Here is a 25,707-nt window from a genome sequence, read left to right on the forward strand (position 1 = left end):
ATAACACAATGCATTTTTCGGAACTGGCGGACAAGAACGAACATGAAAAAAACATCCCCTGACAACGTGGAGCGTAGTTACAAAGGCTGCCTTAATTTGTATCTTATTTCTGTACAAAAATGAAAATACCTTTACGTAATATATTTTCATACACATTTTAAACATAAAAGCATAAACATTTGAAAAATCGACACATCGATCGCTAAATTTGCACTCTTTTTATCTCGATGTTTTCGGAAGAGCGGCAGACGGCGGCATACAAGAACGAACTTGAAAAAAAACAACGTAGTTGATAACTTGAATGGGAGTTTCAAAAGCTGCCTGTTTATCATATTTCTGCACAGAAATAAAAATACCCTATTCGTAATACATTTTCATACACATTTTAAACTTAAAAGCATAAACATTTATAAAATCGACATCGATCGCTAATTTGCACTTTTTTTAAATCGATATTCTCGGAAGAGCGGCAGGCGGCGGCTTACAAGAAAGAACGTGAAAAAATATCGTATTTGATAACGTGAAGGGCAGTTTCAAAAGCTGCCTTTGTATCATATTTCTGTACAGAAATAAAAATGCCTTTCACGTAATACATTTTCATACACATTTTAAACAAAAGCATGAACATTTATGAGTCGACACATCCATAGCTAAATTTGCACTTATGTAACTCAATATTTTCGGATGAGCGGCAGTCGGCGGCATACAAGAACGAACTTGAAAAAAAACAACGTAGTTGATAACTTGAAGGGGAGTTTCAAAAGCTGCCTGTTTATTATATTTCTGCACAAAAATAAAAATACCCTATTCGTAATACATTTTCACACACATTTTAAACATTAAAGCATAAACATTTATAAAATCGACACATCGATCGCTAATTTGCACTTTTTTTAAATCGATATTCTCGGAAGAGCGGCAGGCGGCGGCTTACAAGAAAGAACATGAAAAAAATATCGTATTTGATAACGTGAAGGGCAGTTTCAAAAGCTGCCTTTGTATCATATTTCTGTACAGAAATAAAAATGCCTTTCACGTATTACATTTTCATACACATTTTAAACAAAAGCATGAACATTTATGAATCGACACATCCATAGCTAAATTTGCACTTATGTAACTCTATATTTTCGGCATAGAACAGCGTCAGAGGCATATATTTTACCCTAATACCTACGTAATAACTCTCCATAAAATTTGTTAATATAATTTGCATAACCTTTATGGTCTGAACGGCATTTCTACAAATGTATGGACTCGTTAGACAACGGCGCTAGCGGCGCTGTTAACTGAAATTTGTGCCGTAAAGATACCTTTAAAATGCCTTATTTTTTTAATGAATATTTTTGACGACCGCCGTAAAACCGATTCGCCGTTGAGTGATTGCGCCGTTAACCGCGGGCCGCCTGTATTATATCATACATATATACATGCATACATACATATACACACACACAAAGAAGCACCTGAGCATGACCAATAGGCCTAGTGCTCCATTCTTAAACGAGGCCTCTGGTTATTCCTGACTAGATGAAATGGTCCTGAGAGAGAGAGAGAGAGAGAGAGAGAGAGAGAGAGAGAGAGAGAGAGAGAGAGAGAGAGAGAGAGAGCATAACAGGAGATACTTGAATTAGAATAATGCTCGCCAAGCATAATCACACTGTATCATATGGACAAGAATAGTCAAACTCATGCACTGAAAAAAAGGTGGAAACCTACAAAAATACTTAGTTTGATGCGACCCTGAACGCAATTCCACATGCAAAAATTTGCACAATTGAGAAATTTGAGGAAATTATTAAATAAGCCGGAAAATATATTTCCTTTATTATTGAGATAGGTCTAATCATGTAACTAATGCTAATCACGCTTATAACTTGGATTTTTTTTATAATACCAACTTGTGTCTTATTTATATTTCATTTAATCAGATGGTTTATCAAAAGAAATCATAATGACTTTCGATGTAACGCTATAAAAGTAGAAAGTTAATTTACAAATCACTGGGCCAATGTTTATGCACTCAGCTCCTTCTGCCACTCAGTGGTGAACTCTTGATATCACATATGAGAGCCGCAGATACGTCCACAGGATTTTTTTTTTTTTCATTTTAATAAACAACTAACATTGACCATTCACTGGGGAAATATGTTATGGTTTTACAGTTAATCACTGATACTTATTATCAGATATAGAGGATGATGATAATTGGAATAAACTATACTAACTGGTAACCCCATGAGTTTCTAAAGAAGTAAGAGGAATTTTTAAATTTGTAGCTTAAATTTTGATGGTTACTGTACTAGACTCAGAGGCAGGGAGAAGTCATGAATGTAGGCATGTAGAATTTGTGGGTTTGTATGGAATAAATTGAAGTTGCATAAAAGAGGCACACCCCTATATTTAATTGGCATTTTACATTGCTGGTTCTCCACACAGCAATTCTGTGTCAAATGGGGTAACGTATTGTTACACACCTTCGGTTCCCTAAACGGGCTTCGGTAAGGGGGCATTCTCTCTCCATACCTGTTTAATATGTACACAGATGCCTTGAATGTCAAACTGAACTCACTCCCAATCGGATGCACTGTCAATGAAACTAACCTCTGTTACGCCGATGATATGGTTCTGATTTCCCCATCAGTGCAAGGTCTCCAACGACTCATCGACACTTGCTGCCAATATGCAGAGGAATTTGATATAATCTACAAATAAAACCAAGACCCAGTGCGTGTCACTGCTCCCAAGATCGCTTAAGCATATTGCAGAACCACAAATTTTCCTTGGAAACCATCAGCTGGAATTTGTGCATGAATTTCCGTATTTGGGTCACATTATCACTGACAACCTAAAAGATATGGAAGCCATTGAACTGAGGCGTCGTAAACTATGTGCAACTGGCAACATAATTGCAAGGAGGTTTGCCTTCTGTCACCGCTGCTTCTGAAACCGCTGCTCTTCCACTCGTACTGCTACAGTATCTATGGGTGTTCCCTCTGGATGAACTATACATGAGAGACCATGAGACATATCACTGTTGTGCACAGTGACATTCTAAGACGCCTGAAACACTCCCTGCTACCACTCTGCCACACAGATGTTCATAGAAAACCACCTGGACAATTTAAAAATCATTGTAAGGCAAACAATGTCCAGTCTGGTAACCCGAGTGAGAAACAGCAGCAACTCGCTCACACAAAGCATCCTAAGGAGCGAAGCAAGAAAATCTAAATTGTGGGAAAGATGGGAAAATGAGGCCTTTGTCCCCTAATGGACTTAATCTCTGTATTGGCAAGATGTCATCTGCAGATTCTGTCATTATTATATTTATTGCTGATATTTTACTTTTTCATTATTACTGTGAGCACTATCAAGTTAAAGTTGTTTTTACATTCAATTTTCATATTTAGCCGTCTGGACCTGAATACTGTAACCACCTAAGGTCCCTAGTTGAAATTCAAGTTATATAATCTGTGCACTAACTGTTATAACTCTCAATGCATTTTTTTCTCACCAATATGATTTTACTGTTATTACCAGTATTATGATTACTATCTTTTATGCTACCTCATCTATTTTGTGGATAAGTGTCGATTATTCATTTTTTTTATCATATTGTCTCATGTATCTAGATTGTGTATGTTACTGTCTGTATTTTGTATATTCCATGTATATGGCCCTGAGCTGATATAAAGGATATTATTATTATTATTATTATTATTATAAAAATGTCATTTGGTTGTGATTATATTGGAAATGTAAAAGAATTCATTATGGACATAGGATTTTAATCATGTATTGTGTCTTTTTATTGTATTAAAATGTTAAAAACTAAAAACTGTGGTAAGTAAATTTTGAGTGAATGTGAACCTATAAATTCCTTAAGTTCGTCTATGCTAGTACTAATTTTGATTATTAAAATATGAATTTGTATGAAACAAACCTTCGGTCTTAACATTAGGGTAAATAATTTAGCGCCAGCTGGAAACCGGTAAGATTAAATGAAAAAATTATGTACGCAACGCAAGGGACTATTGGCATCTGTGCTTGGTCACGATTCATGTGGAGCCACCCACATACCCCTCTTTAACTCGTGACCCTGTTAGTTATTTTCTTACCGCCTTTAAAAGAGGACATGCTTTGCTCTGTCCTTTTAAAGCTGGTTTAGTTTCCCCCCGTTTGTTTTGAATCTGTTGCGTGTGGAATTTTAGGGCAATATTATGAACTTGGAGCCTTCTTATTCATCGAGAAGATTTACTGGATATCACAGGAAGCTGATAAATCCCTGGATATCTTAGACTTTTTTAATGTTGGGGTGCACAGAACCACATCCACCGTGTAGTAGGTCATACGGAGGCAGAGTTGATGGGGGTGTGCGATTGGTATTAGGCGTATCAGGAGTACCAACCCTAGAAGGCCAGTTGGTTTTCTATATGGCGTCGCACTTCCCTCCAGGGTCCCTTGCTATGGATGTCCCTTCTACCCTGATCTGCACTGAATGGCGGTTGAATACTTCAACATCTGTAGAGAAGTAGATAGTAGAACACCTCAGCCTTTTGAGTTAAGGTTCCTATGCTTACAGGAATAACAACAGCAGCCTTGCGCTTCCTGTCGAGCGCTGACATCACATTCAGGATGCCAAATGATGTCATAAACATGGTGCCTGCCATGACATCACAGCTGCAGCCTGCACAGAAATGTGCTTCCATTCTTGCTTCAATGATGTACAAGAGTACTGTACAACTATGCTTTCTGATTCATTGACACTAAAGTTTTTGAGAGGAATTGCAAGCGTTAGGAGAAATAATAAACATACTAGTGGAAAAAACGCAATTCTTTCCTTCCACTTAGGTGCTAACAAGCTTCGGTGACGTTGACGCCAGTGCGTTCTCCAATCAGTCGTTGAAGAATAGGGACTTCATGACTGATCATCGTACCAAGAGGAGAATAGTTTCTTCTTTATCTTTGAGCCAGGACTGTCTCATCCTGATTATAAGAAGCTCAAGAAGTAGTTGTAAATGTTAAACAAATGACTGATGGACTGATGGAAGCTTGGTATGCTCGAATCAGGGACTTCGTGACTGATCCTCGTGCCAATAGGAGAATAATAATTTCTTCTTCATCTTCGAGCCAGGTCTGTCACATCCTTGTAAAAGGTAATAATACCACAGCATTTTGGGCCTCTTTGTCTTGGCTGCAAGAGTACCATCAACAGTCTCCCGCTTTCCATCAAGCGTGATGATGTCATAGTCAGAACTGCTATCAAAATGGTGGCAGTCATGACGTCCCGGCAGCCTACTGCTGCCAACCTCTCATCTTCAGTGACGACAGTATAACTACACTTTCATTTTAGGAGCACACTCTTGTGGAGAAATTGGAAAGTTTTTGAAGAGAAATTGAAAAGACACGTGAGACGGAAGGCGTGAATCGTCATTGTCGTGATCTTGATTTTTCTTGTAGGATAAGCCGCGGCAATGCCGGTGCGTGCTCCAGTTAAATTTTGGAATATAGGTATTCTAACAGATCCCTGTGCCAAATGGAGAAGAATTATATCTTCTTCGTCTTCGAGCCGGGGCCTGTCACATCCATCCAAAGAAGAAGAAAGCTCAAGCAGTAGTTATTAGTTCAGTCTACTCAGGACGTTGGACGTTTAGGTTGTCAACGGTCAAGTGGTAGCCTAGGTTGAGAGAACCATGACGGCTGTAGAGCTATGGCGGCTGCAAGAACTATGACAACCATGAGATGTCATAAATGATGTCATAATCATGGTGCCTGCCATGACATCACAGCTGCAGCCTGCACAGAAATGTGCTTCCATTCTTGCTTCAATGATGTACAAGAGTACTGTACAACTATGCTTTCTGATTCATTGACACTAAAGTTTTTGAGAGGAATTGCAAGCGTTAGGAGAAATAATAAACATACTAGTGGAAAAAACGCAATTCTTTCCTTCCACTTAGGTGTTAACAAGCTTCGGTGACGTTGACGCCAGTGCGTTCTCCAATCAGTCGTTGAAGAATAGGGACTTCATGACTGATCATCGTACCAAGAGGAGAATAGTTTCTTCTTTATCTTCGAGCCAGGACTGTCTCATCCCGATTATAAGAAGCTCAAGAAGTAGTTGTAAATGTTAAACAAATGACTGATGGACTGATGGAAGCTTGGTATGCTCGAATCAGGGACTTCGTGACTGATCCTCGTGCCAATAGGAGAATAATAATTTCTTCTTCATCTTCGAGCCAGGTCTGTCACATCCTTGTAAAAGGTAATAATACCACAGCATTTTGGGCCTCTTTGTCTTGGCTGCAAGAGTACCATCAACAGTCTCACGCTTTCCATCAAGCGTGATGATGTCATAGTCAAAACTGCTATCAAAATGGTGGCAGTCATGACGTCCCGGCAGCCTACTGCTGCCAACCTCTCATCTTCAGTGACGACAATATAACTACACTTTCATTTTAGGAGCACACTCTTGTGGAGAAATTGGAAAGCTTTTGAAGAGAAATTGAAAAGACACGTGAGACGGAAGGCGTGAATCGTCATTGTCGTGATCTTGATTTTTCTTGTAGGATAAGCCGCGGCAATGCCGGTGCGTGCTCCAGTTAAATTTTGGAATAAAGGTATTCTAACAGATCCCTGTGCCAAATGGAGAAGAATTATTTCTTCTTCGTCTTCGAGCCGGGGCCTGTCACATCCATCCATAGAAGAAGAAAGCTCAAGCAGTAGTTATTAGTTCATTCTACTCAGGACATTGGACGTTTAGGTTGTCAACGGTCAAGTGGTAGCCTAGGTTGAGAGAACCATGACGGCTGTAGAGCTATGGCGGCTGCAAGAACTATGACAACCATGAGAACTATAATGACTGTAATAATTTTGACGGCCATATGAACTATGACGGCCATGAGAGCTATGATGGCCATGAGAACTATGAAGGCCATGAGAATTATAACGAAGAACTACGATGGCTGTGAGGACTATGATGGCCGTAAGGACTATGACAGTCGTAGGAGGTGATGGTGAAAACGGTTACCGGCGGAGAAAATGTTCGTAAGAATTATTGCGACTGGTTACCATGAGAACGAGAGCTGTTGTAGTATCTAGCCTAGAGTTTACGATGCACACAATGCTTGACGGCTGTAAGATCCACGCAATAGTTAATGAGATGTGCCATGTTCTCATTTATATTCGAAGAGCAGTGAAGGTACATCAGCCACATTCTCCTGCTGTCTACCAATGTTTACACCCATCACAATCAGTCAATGGATTCATTCAGTAATCATTGTGGGAATTAATAGACAAGACTTCAAACCTTTACAGGTAAGAAGAATTCCCCCCCCTTTTTTTTAACATTTTTGTACAATGATTTGTTCCCATAAAAGAATATTAACCAAACACTTCTATTCTTAGACAAGTCGTTATAGTTAGTGGATAGGTTGGTTCCTTTATACTGAAGTACTGGGGAACCATTCCTCTCAATGATAACTCATGAAACACGTTTCAGTTTCTGATCGCACAAGGAGGTTTTTGTTGGAAGTAGAATTGGTTTCTGTTGGTATCCATTAAGTAAGATTCAGACCTACTCATTAAGTGAGATACTGGAGTACAGACCATGAAGAAAACTTCAAGTCGAAAGGAGGTGGAATTTCTTTCTCTCACCATTTTAGGTAGCCAAGCCTAATTAGTGCACTCGTAACTTTGGATTCTATGACCCCAGCTAATCCAGTCATACCTTTTAGCCTAGCCAGTGGTTAAATTCATAGCCTACCCTAGCTAGTCCAAATCTGCCAATACTATCTTAGTTTAATCTGAGTGGTAGTTCTCAGCTTAGCCTGGCCAAACTAACTGGGTCGGGTATACATGTACTCTAGTTCGAGCATACATGTACCAACTTAGCCTAGCAAATGGTTGAGGTCTTGGCTTTTGAACCTGCATGTACTATTTTAGTTTAGTCTGAGTGATAGTGTACCGCTATCAACTTAGCCTAGCCTAGACTAGTTAGCTTAATTCTACCGTTATCAACTTAGCCTAGCGTAAGTGGTGGAGGAATTAGCCTAGCCTAACTTAGCCAAGCCAGTTTGAACCTCATCTTGCCAACTTAAACTAAGTTAGCTAGTTTGAACTTGACCATACCTACTTAGCCTAGTTAGAGTGGTTGGTTGCTAGACTAACCTAGCACCTTTGAACGGGTCTCTTCCTCCCTGACCTAGGCTTTTGACATAAATTCAAAAGTAGTTGGGAACAATAGTTTCCAATTTGCCCCAGAAATCAGGGTACTGAGCCAATATCTCACGGGTCATGATGGGAGATATGCCTCTGTTTTTTCACGTTCATTCTGGCGTGGGGTTGTTAGCGACCTTCAGGAGTGCTGGCTTTGACTTGTCAAGTACTCCGTGGTTATCTAAAGGTCTCCGTCACCTGGAACGTAAATGTGGTAGACGTTAGGTGAACACAAGCCAAACGAAAGAAGAATGGTCAGAAATTTCTATGTATTTTATCATTTGTGGTGATTAGATAAGCATACTCCTTGTTGTCAAGTCTGTACCAATTTGTGTCATACAGAAGGGAATATCATCAGAGGAATATGTTCCTCTCTGGCTATTAAGAACATACTGTTAAAATGATTGTGAATGTTGGTTTGTGACTGTATCAAACCATTTTCACGTTCTAAATGAAGAATTTTACCCAGTTCCCTGAATGCTTAATGGGGAGGTTCTGTCAGAACCTTTTGCTTCTTTGACATATTGGTTGACGAAAACTTTTTGTTGGGACAGGCCGAGTCAGGAAAGAAGTGCCAAAGGCCCCTATTCCGATGACGGCAGGAAGGCAAGAACTCGTGACATTTAGAGGAATGAACTCAGGCAATTTAAGAAGGCGTATGTTCATTGAATTTTGAGAGATGGTTCATTGTTACGACAAACCACTTTCAATTCCCTGTACATAAAGGATGTTGCCCAGAGGTCCTTGGACACATTTTCCTTGCGTCCTATGGTGGTTGTTCAATAAATTGTGTAACTCATCCAGCACCCCTGGTGGGTCAGTTAGTATCTTGTCTTAAGATGATGGTATGAATGTGAAATGGATGAGATAACTGGTCTCTTTCCTTTTCAAGTTTCTATCTCCTTCTTTACTTCGGGCAGTAACAAGAGGGTACTGTCATAAGCTGGAACAGACAAGATACAGGTGAGTGAAGTAGCCAAACTGTTAGACTTATCATCAGTGTAAGATACCTCTCTTTAGCAAGGGTGAGAGGAATGATAACAAACCTACATAAGAAGATACATTGGTTTGTTAGTAGAACAGATATTCTTATCTTCCTCAGAGGCAATGAACAATGACATTGTATAGAAACCCAGAAGTCTGACTTTATGATATTCATATATATCTTAGATTCTGAAATATTGGTTAGTTTTTTCGTAGAATACTGTTATTCAGAAAACTGATCAAAGATGGTAAACTTCCAGTTGGTTAATAGTACTTACCTCCCACCAAAAGTAAGTCTATCCTAATGTTGAGACCTAAGGTTTGTTTCGTATATGAACAAATGACAAATTTTTAATCAATTTGTATTTTTCATAACTAACAAACCTGAGGTCTTAACATTGAAAGGCCCACCTCTAACCACCCCTCTAACAACTAACCTGGGTTGGAGGAATAACTAACAGGGTCACGAGTTAAAGAGGGGTATGTGGGTTGCTCCACATGACTCGTGACCAAGCAAGATACTAACTAGTATCTTGTCTAAGATGATGGGATGAATGTGAAATGGATGAGATAACTGGTCTCTTTCCTTGTCAAGTTTCTTTCTCCTTCTTTACTTTGGGCAGTAGCAAGAGGGTACTTTCATAAGCTGGAACGGACAAGATACAGGTGAGTGAAGTAGCCATACTGTTAAGACTTATCATCAGTGTAAGATACCTATCAGTAGCAAGACATGCCTCTCTCTACGTAAGAAGATACGTTGGCTTGTTAGTAGAACAGATATTCTTATCTTCCTCATAGGCAATGAACTATGACATTGTATAGAAACTAGAAGTCTGACTTTATGATATTCATATTAATCTTAGATTCTGAAATATTGGTTAGTTGTTTCGTAGAATACAGTAATCCCTCGCTACTTCGCGCCTCAAGTTTCGCGTCCTCAGTGCATCGCGGATTTTTAAAAAATATTCATCAAAAATTCAAAGTTGAGAAAAAATGGCGTGGGCGCTAGCAGAAGGCAGAGAGAGTACATTAGAACATCAGGTATCAACACGGAGATGGCGCGTAACTCAAAATCCACCTCTCTGATTCGCTGGCCATCTCGGCTCCTGAATCTCGTAAGCTGATTGGCTGAGCCGCCGTGACGCGTTACCCAGCATCTTTCCCTGCCAAGCGCCCAGTGAAGGAAGACCGCATTCATTGTTCTCTCGCGCTTGTGTCGCTACTCTTGCCGCATGAAAGTTTTAGCTGTTCTTTCATGCTTTTTTTGTGTAAAATAGTGCTTGTGAGGCCCTTGAAAATGGCTCCTAAACGTCCTACACCCTCTACATCCTCTGGTAAACCCAAGAAGAGAAAAATGATGACGGTGAACAAGAAAGTGAAATTATTGGACATGCTTAAGGCAGGCAGTAGCTATGCGTCTGTTGCCCGCATGTACGGACTGAATGAATCAACGGTTCGCTACATAAAAAAAGACAAATTAAAAATCCGTAAAACTGCCACTATAACGTTCTCCAAGGACACTAAGCGTGTTGTGACTCCTTGTAATAAGAGGATTGTGCAACTGGAGAATGTGTTATCAGTGTGGATAACGGACTGTGTACTACGCATTTAAAAAATAGGGGGGGACCCTACTTCGCGGTTTTTCACTTATCGCGGTCAGTTCTGGTCCCCATTAATAGCGATAGGTGAGGGATTACTGTACTGTTATTCAGAAAACTGATCAAAGATGGTAAACTTCCAGTTGGTTAATAGTACTTACCTCCCACCAAAAGTAAGTCTATCCTAATGTTAACACCTAAAGTTTGTTTCGTATATGAACAAATGACAAATTTTTAATCAATTTGTATTTTTCATAACTAACAAACCTGAGGTCTTAACATTGAAAGGCCCACCTCAAACCCCCCCTCTAACAACTAACCTGGGTTGGAAGAATAACTAACAGGGTCACAAGTTAAAGAGGGGTATGTGGGTGGCTCCACATAACTCGTGACCAAGCACAGATGCCAATAGTTCTTTGCGTACATAAATTTTTTATTTTTTAACTTTACCGGTTTCCAGCTGGCGCTAAGTTATTTAGCCTAATGTTAAGACCTCAGGTTTGTTAGTTATGAAAAATACAAATTGATAATAAATGTCATATTTTAACAATTGTAGCATTTTTTAATATTCTTTAGGTAAAAGTTTTAAAAAGCATTTTTTGGTTCAAGATGTAGATTTTTTTTGTAGAGTTACAGTTCTATAGGTCTATCTTTAGTGAAGAAGCTTTAGTGTATGATTTTTGCTATTCAACTAAGTGAATATGTAGTGGTTTAATGCTTGTATGGAAATGAATTGGTAGTGGTGTTGTATAAATTTCAACCTAGGTAATATTCAGATACATCATTGTGTAAATACTTGGTTCCTGTTTTGTCTTTAGTAACTGAATAATTTTTGAAAGTGGTCTGTATATTATGGTAATGAATATCCTTTCCAGATTGGTCAAGAGGAGTTGTAAATGCTAGTGCTAATGACCTTGATTTAGGCTCTGTTGATCATCGTGAAGCGGCAGAAATTTCCCACGCAGAACTGATAGACAAGTTATCAGCTGCCGCTGCTGCCCAAGCCAAAGAAAGGAGACACAATAGAGATAAAGTCAATGGTACTCTTCAAGGCAGGTTATCTAAGAAAGGTGTGTTATTGTTTATTACTGTGTGTGATAAGGTGTAAGGAACTAACCTTTTAGGCTCAAATCAACTGTCATGAGATTTTATGCATTTTACATTCTTATACTACTATATGAATAATCCACTTGGTAAATATAGTACAGGTGGCCCGCGATTAACGGCGCAATCGCTCAATGGCGAATCGGTTTTATGGCTGTCATAAAAAATATTCATTAAAAAAAGACATTTTAATGTATTTTTACAGCACAATTTTCGGTCAACAGCGCCGCTAGCACCGTTATGTCTAACAAGTACAGCCCATAAAGGTTATGCAAATGATATTAAAAAATTGTATTGAGAGTTATTACATAGGTATTAGGGTAAAATATATGCCTCTGATGCTGTTCTATGCCAAAAATATCGAGTTAAATGAGTGCAAATTTAGCTATGGATGTGTTGATTTATAAATGTTCATGCTTTTATGTTTAAAATATGTATGAAAATGTATTACGTATAGGTATTTTTATTTCTGCAAGTAAATATGATACAAAGGCAGCTTTTGAAACTGCCCTTCACGTTATCAAATATGTTGTTTTTTCATGTTCAATCTTGTAAGCCGCTGTCTGCTGCTCTTCCGAAAATATCAATTTAAAAAAAAGTGCAAATTTAGCGATTGATGTGTCGATTTTATAAATGTTCATGCTTTAATGTTTAAAATGTGTATGCAAATGTATTATGTATAGGGTATTTTTAATTCTGCGCAGAAATATGATAGTAAGGCAGCTTTTGAAACTGCCCTTCACGTTATCAAATCCAATGTTTTTTCATGTTCATTCTTGTAAGCAGCTGCCTGCCGCTCTTCCGAAAATATTGAGTTAAAAAGAGTGCAAATTTAGCGAGTGATGTGTAGATTTTATAAATGTTCATGCTCTTATGTTCAAAATGTGTATGAAAATATATTACGGATAGTATTTTTACTTTTGTACATAAATATGATACAAATTAAGGCAGCTTTTGTAATTAGTACCCTCCATCTTGTCAGAGGATGTTTTTCATGTTCGTTCTTGTCTGCCATTGTTCCGAAAAATGCATGATGTTATTTTGTTAATTATGCATCTTTTCCATAAATCCTTTAAAAAGTTATACATTACTTCACTGTATCCAATAATATTGTATGTATTCTCATATTATTGTATTATAAAATACTACGGCAAATCTAAGCTAGTATTCCGCGTAGCGGCCAATGTTTTGGTTTCAAATCAGCTGATGGCGAACACGAGTTTGTTTTGCCATATTTAACGCAATTCTGAGCAAATTATCTTGCTTCTAGTTGACATAAACGAATATCTAGATACTTGACTTATATGAGACAAGGTTATTTTTCCTTATACATGCTTTTAGGTGGAAATATGAATTGAATATGTCTCGTGATTGCGATCTTTTTTTTTTTTCGTTAACAGATTATGTTGGCGGCATGTTTATTGCATGAAAAAATTACGTGATTCCGTTCGCAATTTTCCTTTATATCATCATAATACGAACTTTACGTTATGTATCTTATATCGGGGTGAAACCAACAGTAAAATGTGTTCTTTCAAGCTCAGTTGTTTTGATTAAAATTATTTCCTCAAATTTATCTACGGTTGTGTTTGATGGCATACATTTACTGGAGCTTTATCCTTGTTGCCGATGCACGATAATAGTCATTAGCAGCTTGAACAGTTTTCTCAGCTTCAGTTATAACTAGGTTTAAATTTAAGAGGATATTTCCTGATTGATCTTTGATCTATAGCGAATAAAGTTATTACATTAAGATATCTCAGTTCTATTCTACATAACGTCATTTATAACAACTACGGTAATAGTGCATTATAGTACGATGATTGAAATACAAGCCAAACGGATGGTATCGAATTAGGTTGTACTTAAAAAAAAAAAAAAAAAAAAAAGTTGTTTCACATTCGGTTGTTCCTGGCTGCACACGTTTATGCAACGAGTATGTATAACATTAAAACCATACTTTCATCATTCTCTTTTGCTGTTTTTGAACTTATGTAACTAGAAGATGGGATAAAGTTAGGCTATTGTAATTTGGTCTCTCATAAATCTGATTATTGTAAGACGAATTATCATAACATGAACACTACGGCTACCTGTACACTGTATAACACCTTATAATATCTTTACATACTCTAGACACCCAAAGGATTAAAGCTAGGCTTTTTTCACTTTACGGTATTTATAATACTATAATGTACTGTACAGTAAATTCTCTAGATCTATGCTGCATAAATATAATTTTACTTATTGCGCCATCACGGGATTAAGGCGCCGTTTGAATGGTCTAGGGCGCTGTTAACTGGTCTAGAATTTTGAAAGGTGTGCGGCGGCGGTAGGCTTTAAAAATCGCTTAGCGTCGAAAAGCACTTAGCGTCGGCAGCCAGGAACGGAACCCGTGCCACTAACCAAGGGCCGCCTGTAGTCATAAATGTCTACACATCTCAAAGTACTGGTTATACAGTTTTTTCTGTATTAATATTATTATCATCATTAAGTAGTTTGACCAGACTGCAAAGTTGAGATTCTCATTTCTTATAAGTTAATTTTCCTTTTATCTCTTTCTAGTGACTGAACAGGAAGCAGAAAAACAACTGAATAAACTGACTGCAACAACTGGATCCAGCACATCATCATATGCTTTGGTTCATGATAGCTTAGGCAATTCATCTGGTCTTCCTACTACACTCACTGTAGCCCAGGTGATGGCTGCTTTGCGCCATGAAGGCCACACCCCAGCCTCACATGTAACATTCACACTCACAAATCGAAGGGACCACAACAGAGGTTTGTTTTGCATGTGCTCTATTAATGTTATTCATAAGATAAAGCCAGACCTCAACTTGAACAAAGCTAACTTACATGAATTTAGGAACATACTTGTGAAATATTTAGGAGAAAGAATCATGGAAGTTTCAGCATGCAAATTTTGAATTTGCCACAAATGGCAAGCAAACCAGGAAAGTAAAGAATGTCATATATAAACTGTAAGCATGAAAGCATTAAGAGAGAGCGAGGGAGTGAGTTTGTGTGTTTTATTTTCTTACTATTACCACCATATACCTAATGTACAACCAAAGGCTTAAAACCATGTGACGATGCTATATAATTTTTATGCATTAGCATGTGCTTGTTGGTGTGTCTTTTTAATATATTGCTTTATTAAAAAGGCATAGTTATATTCATCGCTATGACTGCTCTGAATAGCCTTCCTGCCCCCCAGTTCTTGTCCATATGGCCCAAGTTCATACATTTATTAATTTACAGGGATTTTGGTTAAGAATACTGACACTGAAATATCTTAATATTTATGATAACATCTGTTCAGTAATAGGGTACTAAAGCTTATATTAATACATAATAATATTAATATTACTAATAATACTAATAGTAAAACTATAAAAATAATAGTAGTAGTTACTAATAATAGTAATAATAATAGTTAATATAATAATAATGATGAACGACCACTTCGCCGTTCCAGCCGTTTCGCCTACAGAAACAACTGAACGAGGTTACCTGACCAACACTTAAAGGCATCCACCCTGAATTAGTTTTTTGCACTGTTGTAAAGCTCCCTCCATTGTTTTATCATTAGTAGGACTGAAGAGGGATACAGAGCGGTATCCTAAAGTCTGTCCTAGTAATTTTTTGCATTGTACAAAAATATATTTTTAACACTACTGTGGCTTGTAATTGTCATTATTATAGCCTTGTTACAGAGGTTCCTTAGTTCATGATGATGTTGGAAAGAGTGGCACTCTATATGTCATTGAGTTTTAACTATTCTGCCTTCTCATCGTGGCATATAAGTTTTTTTGTTTCACCAGGTAAATTCTAAATGAGCTGTCCGAAGTTTACTTATCTGCCAATCTTTAGTCACAAGCTGCCATTCGAGGAGGTGAATGGCTCCAAGGGTACACGTGGGGAGTATTTATATACCCATAAATAGTTTTCCAAAAGAAAGGGGGTGATTTTTCTTTGGTTGATCATAATCCCAGGAGTTCTTGCTGCCAATAGAAGTGTTCCTTGTATTATGGCCGACCAATGAAAAATCACCCCCCTTCTTTTGTAAACCTGTTTTTGGGTATAAATGCTTACCGCATATACTCTTGCTACTCTTGGTGCCATCACTTCCTTCACTAGTAGCAAGTTACCATTGATGTACTGGATAATAAATGAACTTTGAATAGCTGCTTTATAATTTACCTGCTAAAAGTTATATGCCAAGTTGAGAAGGCAAAATATAAGCTCACCGGTATACAGTGCCATTCTTTTCAATGAAGTTTGCCTCAAAAAGGGTCTCCTTCCAAGATATTCTGGTAAAAATGATAATTATATACCGTATATACTCACATATCAAGCGACTTTTGAAGACCTAATCTTGGAGCAAATTTTACGGGGGTCGTATCATACACGGGATATAAAATTAGAGTATTTAATAATCACATATTAGTATCGTATGATAAAATACAAACGTAATGGATATGCATTTTTTCCATGGATCTTTCAAAAAGTTATGCTTTACTTCACTGCATCCAATAATATTATATGTATTTTCATATTAATATTTGTTTTTATTATAAAATACAAACATAGCAATCAATGTTTTGTTTTGGAAAACAGCTGAGGTCAATTGCTGTATTGAACAAATCAGAGCGACTTTCTTGCTTCTAGTAAGCGTAAATGAATCTCAAGATACTCTATTTTACATTATACAAAGTGTTTTCCAAGTCGAAATATCATTTAAAAACTTATTTTTTTGTCAGTAGATGGCGCTGAGGGCATGTTTATTGCATAAACAAAAATCAACAGATTCCATTTGATATTTTCACTTCATCTCATCAGAAAACTACGAACTTTACGTATTTATCTTTTATTGGAGTGAAAACAGTAAAATTTGTTCTTTCATGCCCAATAGGTTTGATTAAAACACGTCTCAAATTTTGTTTGTGGTCGAGTTTGATGGTACTATACCAAGTTTGCAAGAGTTTCATCCATGTTGCTGATGCATGATAATAGTCGTTAGCGGATCAGCATTATTTCCTCAATTTCAGCTAAAACTTACAGATTAAATTTAGCAGTAGTATATGCCCTTGCTGATCTTTTCTCCATAGTGAGTAAGGATATAGTAATGTAAAAATATATTGGTCCTATTCTCCTTAACATCATTTGTAACATCACTATTGTAATTTTTTACTATTGTACGATGGGTGAATTGCAAGCAAAAAGGCTGTTGTTATCGGATTCGGTTTTTTATAGCAAACGATACTTTTTGTATTCTCTTACTTTTTTAAACTTAACTAGAAGATGGGATAGATAAAGAGATGGAGGAAAAGGGGTTAACCTAACTAAAAAAATTGAATAGATAAAGAGGAAGAAAAGAGGTTAGCCTACTGTTATTTGGTCTCATAATTTTAACTCGCATGATACATGAGATATGTGATAAAATCATTTTTAAGGGTGAAAATTTGGGGGTCGCATGATATGTGAGATCGCTTGTTACAAGAGTATATACGGTAATAAAAATAATAACGGACTAGTTATGACATAATGGTCCCTATAGAAGAGCCAGCGATTGAACCTGTTTCAGCTAATTCAAATTGAATTAGCCCTCCAAATTCAAACATCATAATTTCAAGAATAGAAGTGAAATGATGTTCTAGAATAGTTGTTTTAATTTAATTAAAACAATTATTAACTTAATGTCAGCAGGTCATATCCACTGTATTACATGAATTATGAACAGAAATCTCTCTCTCTCTCTCTCTCTCTCTCTCTCTTCTCTCTCTCTCTCTCTCTCTCTGTGTGTGTGTGTGTGTGTGTGTGTGTGTGTGGGGGGGGGGGGGGGGGGGGGGGGGTTGGTCATGGTTCTTGGCAGTTGTGGGGGATTGGACCTAGTAGAACTCTTGTGGTTCATGGGCCAGGTATGGTCTTTGATTACAGGTCAATGTACAAACAAGGCTGTGGTCATGCTCCTGCGGACTAGAATGGTTGTGTGTATTCTCTGCTGTGGTCATTGAAACAACTTATATGTCCAAAAGGATTTGTGGAACAATGCTGCTTTTGCTTACTGTAGTAAATAATTTTGTATTAAATGTATTTGTACATAATTATGAAAATACTAACATGAGTTAACAAACTTAGCTTGCTGTTTGGAGGTACATACTACCCACGTATTTTAGATATGCTCTATACAATAGCCCAATCCTAAAATACGTACCTGTACAATAAATATAATTTCAAAATCATTTTACGACACCAGAAAATATGAATATACATAAAATGTACTAGGCACAGAACAATGCGCAAATTTATGTAGGTTAAAGAAAACGTGTATGAATGATAGGGGATACATAAGAAAAATAGTTTTCGACTGGTACGTGGTTTTGAAACATGAATGAAATATCAGGGTGTTCATGGATGATATTTTGATTTGTATTTTTTATATTGAACCGTCAAGTTTGGCAATGAACTGTTAAAATAGGCAGTTATAGGCATTTTAAGAGTGTATATAGCCTACTTAGTAACAGTAGTGGGAGAGTACTGTAATGTGAGGTTGAGTGTATATAGCCTACTTAGTAACAGTAGTGGGAGAGTACTGTAATGTGAGGTTACTTTGGGTGTTTTGAGGTGATGGTTTGGGTCTTAATTTTATTTGAAATATTAAATTGTTTTGTATGATAATTTAAGGTATATTTTTGTTTTAACTATCAAATTAAGCAGTGAAATGTTAAAATAGACAGGTATAAGCATTTTAGTCTAATGAGTAATGGGTATTTGGCAGTTATAAGCCAGTTATAAGTATTTTTAAAGGGATTTTTTTTTTTTTTTTTTTTTTTTTTTTTTTTTTTTTTTTTTTTTTTTTTTTTTTGTTTTTTTTTTTTTTTTTTTTTTTTTTTTTTTTTTTTTTTTTTTTTTTTTGCATTTCTGTGGCAGGTTCTGGAACCTATTCCTGTGTAAAAGTTGGGGAGAACTGTATTTATCTTTGGGGCCATAATCCATAGTCCAGGTGTGTTGGATAATGTCGAGTTCCAGATAATTGGAGTATTACTGTTTGTGAAATATAAGAGATTGTTAGCTGATAGTCAATATGCATTTACAAAGAGGTACCTGTGATGCTCTTTTAGATTTTACATGCCATTTGCAAGAGAATCTTGATAAAGATTTTGATGAAGATTATGAGTGTAAAGTGATACAAATAGATTTAGTGCTGGTTGCGATTTAGGAAATCACAAGGCACGTACATATTCATAAACTTCAAAATCTTGGAAAACAAGATTGTTCAATATGCCAATGATCCAGTGATTATGAGAATTGAAGCTGTCCCTAGTCTCAGTCGTGACATGGAGCAAATTAGTGGTTGTTGTAGTCGGTAGGATATGAGGCTGAACTGTAGTACAACAAAACCACTATTGATTAGCTGATCTCATACTGATTTTCCACACCATCCCACCCCCTTCAGGTGGATCAGACATCTTTTAGTTCATGGTGGTAGGTTCGGTTCCTCATGTAGCAGTTATGACAGATGGTCTCTTGTTTGTCAATGTTTCATAAGATATATTTTAACAGGTCTTTCACATTCACAATTGATCTATGGTGCCCCTTTCCCGCCAAGAAGAACCATTTATTGATACAGCGTCAATAACCTCGTCGTTGCGACGCCAGTAAGAACTAACAAATCAATCTAACAATCTCCCTGATGATGTGCAATTGGAACTTCAAAAATTCAAGTGAAGGCAGTCCATTACTACCTAATACAGTTCTCATCATATTTGGATAATTTATTTACATTTTTATCTATTAATTTGTTGATTTATTTATTCTTTGTTAATGACTCATCTCTTCTTTCTCCATTTCCCGTTACCTTCTGTTACTTCTTTCTAATGAATACCATGCCCTGTGGAAACTATAATTTCAAGTCAGTGGCCCCCATGGTCTTGTTCCATATGATTAGGGTCCTCATCCAAATAATAATGGTAATTGCCATTATCTTAGTTTGAACCTTCAGATAAAACTTCCTTTTAACAAAAACTTTTACCTTTAGCCCTTGCCATGGCAAAGTTTATTAGTGAACTTCAAGTCCTTGTAAGGTTTAGTTCCAGGGGACATGTCTTAAAAATTTTATTACCCAAACATAATAGCAGAGACCTTCCCAGGTGTATGATGGTGCCCAATTTGACTGCTTCAGCAGGCAGTGATGAGGAAGCTCTGCTATGTCCAGTTATAACTTTAAAGGTTTATGTGTAAAGACTTAATCTTTGATGTGGAGGAATTTATGCTTAAGAATGCTCTCATTTTTTTCTACATTGCTTAATCTAGTTAGGAACTGTAGAGTCAAATCCTGATCATTTGATGTTTGAAAGTAATACCTCACAATGACTGTGCTGAAAGCATGTCTTAATTTCCATAAAAACTTTTCACTAGAGAAGGTTGTCAGTGGAGCTCATTGGACATGAATCTCAGTTTTAGCCTTGTTTTATTTGCAAGATATAAAATTTTCTATGAGAATTGTAAAGCCCATAGTCGTGTCATCACTGTGGGTTTGATTTTCTCCCAAACCAATTACAAGAGAATCTTCTTTCTCATCTCTTTTCTCACCTAACTTTAGGATGTTAAATCCTGGTGATGAGTTTGGGAAGATAAAGGTATATATTAATGTACAGTAGCTAGCTTACTGTCCTATCTCAAGATAGTCAGTCCTTAATTTTGGACTGTTGGTTATGTGCTTTTGACTCTGGCACAGAAGTCAATAGTATTCTAAAAGAGATAAAAGTTTTTTTCCCTTGTAAGGATCCTCTGACAACTCTTGCTGTGAAGACTTTACACCCTATTGTGGATATACTGTTTGGTGACAGTACTTACCAGGAAGGTTAACACATCAAGCTATAATCTTTAAAAGTGGACATTACAGTAGCTGCTCTCACCCACCGTCCTTATTTAACGTGGTCAGCTAACTGTAACACTAATTTAATCCCAAATAGTGATATTTATGATTAAGTGAAATATTTGGATATTTACCCACTGTTAAAGTGGAAACCCACCCAGCCTCCCCACTTCTTAGTCTGTGGTCAGGAAGAATTGTTAAAAGAATGCAAACATTCTTATGCCACTTGGTGGGAAAACAGGTGATTATTGACAATCTATTGAGGTCAGCCAATCATGGTTCTTTTGTATATACATATCATGAATGCCATAACACCTAACTGCACGAAGATGTAAGCAAACATCTCATTATGTTATATTCTGCTATTTTTATTTAATCTCAAATACTCCTTTTAGTTTTCCAAAAAGAGACTTCTTGTGCTGGCTTTGTCTGTCCGTCCACACTTTTTTTTTTTTTTTTTTTTTTTACTTTTTCTGTCTGCACTTTTCCTGTCCACCCTCAGGCTAGAAGCCTGTAAATTGTTATGTTGATTATCCACCCTCTAATCATCTAATATACCAAATTTCAGCCCTCTAGCCTCTGTAGTTTTTATTTTATTTAAAGGTTAAAGTTAGCCATAAGTATGCATCTAGCAATGCAAAAACACAGGCCACCATGGCTGGCTGAGAGCTTTGTGGGCCAAAGCTCATAAATCATTATACCGAGACCACCGAAAGGTGGATCTATTTTTTGTGCCCTTGATTACACACTGTACAGAAAACTCAATTATCACAAGGAAACTGGCTAATTTTTTACTTGTTTTCATATCATTTGATTATGTGAAAGATTTTTATTTTTGTAAACCTCAGTTACTCATTTTTCTCTTATCCCATACATTTCATTCTGTGAAAGAGTTTATATCAAGTTGATGACATTTTATTTTTAAAGCCTATGCTTTTTTAATTATAATTTTAAGTTTTCCACAGAGTCCCTGTGCTTGAATTATTTAGGTTATTTTACATTACTAAGGAAAGCTAATTTGAATTTATTGCTTTTTTTTATAGCATCAGTAAAATACCAAAGTTGACAGTCATGAAGTGATAAAATAATAGGTACATATATACCATATCGTGGTAAAAATTACCATAATATATTTCTTTTTTTTTTTATCAGAGGGGGAAACTGGTCGAGAAGCATTGCTTTTATGTACAGAACCATTACCATCTACTCTTCATGTGTTTACTAGTCAGGGAGGTCTATCCCTCCTCGCCCAACATATGTCTCTTCTGTATCCTGACACAGGACAACAGGTAAGTTGTCTGTAAAGTTATGCATGCACCAGTTTTTTTGTTGTCTATTGTGTTACGTAAGTAATATGGAAGATTCTTGTTATATATCTTTTTTGTAATAGAAAGTTCTTTCTACATCATTTTTTCTTAACTTTGTATATTATAGCAATGGGTTACTCTTTCATTCTGTGCAGAGTCCCTTGACCCCCAGTTTTATGGTTTTCTGCTACGTGGAACAAACCCTCAGTCTTAGTAATAGGATACTCTTCTTGCTTCAGCTGGAAACCAGTTAAAAACAATCAAAGATTGTAAAGCAAGGAATCTGTGGCATCTGGCAACTCATGCGTATGTGAGGTGAAAGCTGGTCACCGACCAGGCATAGAACTTCTGGACGCTATAGTTTTTCTTTGGCCACCTTGTAGAGTAGTAGCTTTTGCTCTCCTCCCAAGCCAGTTGCTTTGTTTACCCGTGATACTTTTTGTTTCAGTGTGTTTTTGTGTACTATGTGCTTTGTTGTTGTCATGGAGCCCTCCATTTCTGCAAAATCTTGTCAACGCTTGTGTCCAGGCGTTCAGGGTTTTCCATGCTCCAGGTTTTTAGCTGTTGGAATTAGAGATCCCCATATGACTTGCAGTAGATGCCGATCTAATTTTTGTACCATTACTAATCCTTGCCCGGAATGTCAAGTGTCCTTCTTGGGAGGGTTTTTCACCTCCTCGTTTGGACGTTTCAGCATCCCCCTCTTCCAGAAGCATCCCTCCTGTATTAGTTGTACCACTGTCTCCCTCCTTTTCTTCCATTAATTGGTCGTCGGAAGTATCGGGAGTTGCATAGGATGAGATTATGTTTATTGCAGCCCCCTCTCCTGTGGGACCTATTGTCCTTCCCAACAGGGAGGAGGCTACTCCTGTTTCCTTTATTTCAGATTCTGAATCAAACAAGATGACAGCTGTTTGGGCATCTCTAGGCCTGCGGGGTCCCCCCAGATAGCCTTTTGCATTTCATGGCGGTTTGTATGTGTATGTGTTGGTGAGAGGAGTAATTCACTGACTTCTTTACATGCCTGTGCCTCTCCCTTTCACATACTTGTACATGCTGGTGGGAATAGTGATTTACCGATTTCTCTACACGGCCGTGCTCCCCCTTACATGTATGTGTTCATGATGATGGAAGAGTTGAGTCAAAGGAGAGGTTTGCCGTTTTCTTTACACAGGTGTGGCTCTCCCTTATGCATACATGTTTGTGACCACAGAGGTGTTGCGAGTAATAAGAGTGCTTCGCCAGTTTCTCTACATGGCTGTGTCTCCCTTAAACGTACGCTTTCGCGATTGTGTTAGTGTTAGCCCCTTATCTCAACCATCTCCATCTCCTGTAGCTGTTCCAGTTCATTGTAAAGATGATAAGGCTCCGAGTAAGAAGTCGAAGGCTCCTACTCCGACTATGTATCATATGTCTTCCAAGGATTCTTCACTGCACTGTTGCGGTTGGTGGTTGAGAGCGTGAGGCTACTCTGGTCCATGGATTTCTTGTTCACCTCCCAAAGACTTGGACCTTGGGAATCAGTCTCTGTCAGGAAGTTAACCTCGTCATCGTTCCGTCTCACGACCGTGCATATGCGTTGTCTCGTGGCTGTGTACTTGACTCGTCACTCGTCCATGTATGGGATTCGTCCTGTGAACGTGATGGTTCATTGCACGAGTGCGTACTTGGTGTGTTGAGACCATGTACAGGTTTGTTTGTGCGGTCATTTTTCAGAACCTTCTGCTTCAGGATCTTCGATAATTAGGAGCTGCACTCCACCCAGTGGGAGGCATGATGCCCAGCATCCTAGAGAATCCTCTTCAGTGATGTTAAGGAAGTATGAGGATCCTTCCAAGCCTTCTTCACGTCATCGGTCTCCTTTGCTGGAGCCAGAGGAGGGAGAGAACCAGTAGTGTCTATCTACTTTCTCAGAGGTTGTTGATCTCATTCATGAGTTTAATAATCTTGGGTCTAGAACACAGACTCAGTGTGCTATGACTCCTATGGGTATGGAGGCCTTACTAGGCCCAAGGTAAGATACCAGGCCTTCGTTTGAGCTTCCCTTGTCGGGGCATGCTCAGTCTATCTTGCAATGTATTAATGCTTTGGTTTCAGACCGAGATGGCTCTCTATTCTCTAGTAGGTCCTCGAAGATTCTTCCTCCTCCTCTCGTCCAGCATAGAAAGTATTATTCCACTAGTAATGTGATTCAGCTGATGTCCCACTACCTACTACCCTTCGACTTGTCTTCCCCTCTCTTGGACAGACCCCCTCTCAATCTGACCTCATGGCTCCCCGAAGTACTTAGCGCTTTGGGAGAAAGTGTCAAAGATACTGGACAAAGGGCTGGGTTTTCCGGTCGGATTTTCCTGCTTCCAATGGCTACAGCCGACTGGAGACCAGTGAGCAACCTTCCCACTCTGAGTCACTTTGTAAGGAGGACAAGGTTCAGGATGGAGATGACCCGGACAGTTTTGGCAGTGATAAGAGACAACGACTTTTTGCTGTCAATAGATTTGAAGATGCTTACTTTCAGATTTCAATCCACCCTTCATCCAGGAAGTTCCTTCTCCTCAGTTCAAGGTCCTTTGCTTCGGATTGACTATGGCCCTTCAGATCTTCACAAGGGTCTTTGCCCTAGTCTCAACCAGGGATCATGCTCAAGGGATTTGCCTGTTAAGATACCTCGGGGACTGGCTGGTCTTGCAAGCTCCAGTGAGAAACTACTACAAGACTGGGGTTGCTTCTTCAGCTTTGTTGGGAGCTGGGCACAGTAGTAAACCTGGAGAAGTCCAATCTGGTTCCCAGCCAGAGGGCTCTCTACTTGGGTATGGATATAGATACAGCAAGGTCGGGGGTTTTTCTGTCAGACCAGTGGTTGGAGAAGTTCTAGAGGTTGGAGATGTTCCAGTTGGTGGCACACTTATTCCTGTCACAGTTCGAACAACCAACTCACCAGGGGCAGGTCCTTCTGGGGATTTTTTCTTCTCTGGAGAAGCTGGCCCCTCACGGTCGTCTTCGCCTTCGGTCTGCAGTGGATTCCCCTCTGCAGAGAGTTCCTCTGAGAGAAGGTAAGGAAAGCCTTGTTAGTGTTTGGACAACCACAATCTCATGGTGGGAGTCCCTCTATGTTCACCTCTTCAGACTGTCTCCTGTTTCCAGATACTTCCATCGATGGTTGGGGTGCTCATTTGGAGTGCAGAGGAGAAGCTGCTTCATGTCAGATTTTGGAGTTAAAAGCAGCTTTCCTTGGTCTGTGGGAGTTCTGGGTGAAGGTAAAAGGTTGTTCTGTCATTCTTATTTCAGACAATACCATGGTGGTCGCCTATGTGAACAAATAGGGGCCAGTTCCATTTGATGACAGTCGAGTTGCATTAGTGGGTGATCAACAACTCGGTGGAACTCTCCACCAGGTACATTCCATGCAAGAGGAATGTGGTGGCCAACAAGCTGAGTCGTCAGAACCAAATCCTGTTCATGGAGTGGTCTCTGCATCAGGATGTGGCGGACAGGCTTTTTATGCTTGGGGAAGGCCTATGCTAGACCTCTTCGCCACTCGCTTCAGCAGGAAGGTGGAGGTTTACTGTTCAGTGGTCCAGGATCCTCTTGCTCCAGCAGAGGATGGCTTACA

The 25,707-nt window shown here is 38.3% G+C and overlaps 1 protein-coding gene across 7 annotated transcripts in view; it reads left to right on the forward strand.

Moving 5' to 3' along the window:
• Positions 1-25,707, forward strand: part of LOC135219822 (baculoviral IAP repeat-containing protein 6-like) — a gene marked incomplete at its 3' end in the record, with an annotated part of 560,877 nt that overhangs the window by 457,735 nt on the left and 77,435 nt on the right. For 6 of the 7 annotated variants that reach the window (XM_064256914.1, XM_064256918.1, XM_064256916.1 and 3 more), the window contains 3 exon segments: positions 11,675-11,869; positions 14,469-14,687; positions 21,940-22,076. In XM_064256914.1, coding sequence (XP_064112984.1) covers positions 11,675-11,869; positions 14,469-14,687; positions 21,940-22,076 — 551 coding nt within the window. 7 annotated transcript variants of the gene reach the window in all.

This window comes from Macrobrachium nipponense, chromosome 1, assembly GCF_015104395.2.
Source record: "Macrobrachium nipponense isolate FS-2020 chromosome 1, ASM1510439v2, whole genome shotgun sequence".
NCBI classification, from domain to species: domain Eukaryota; kingdom Metazoa; phylum Arthropoda; class Malacostraca; order Decapoda; family Palaemonidae; genus Macrobrachium; species Macrobrachium nipponense.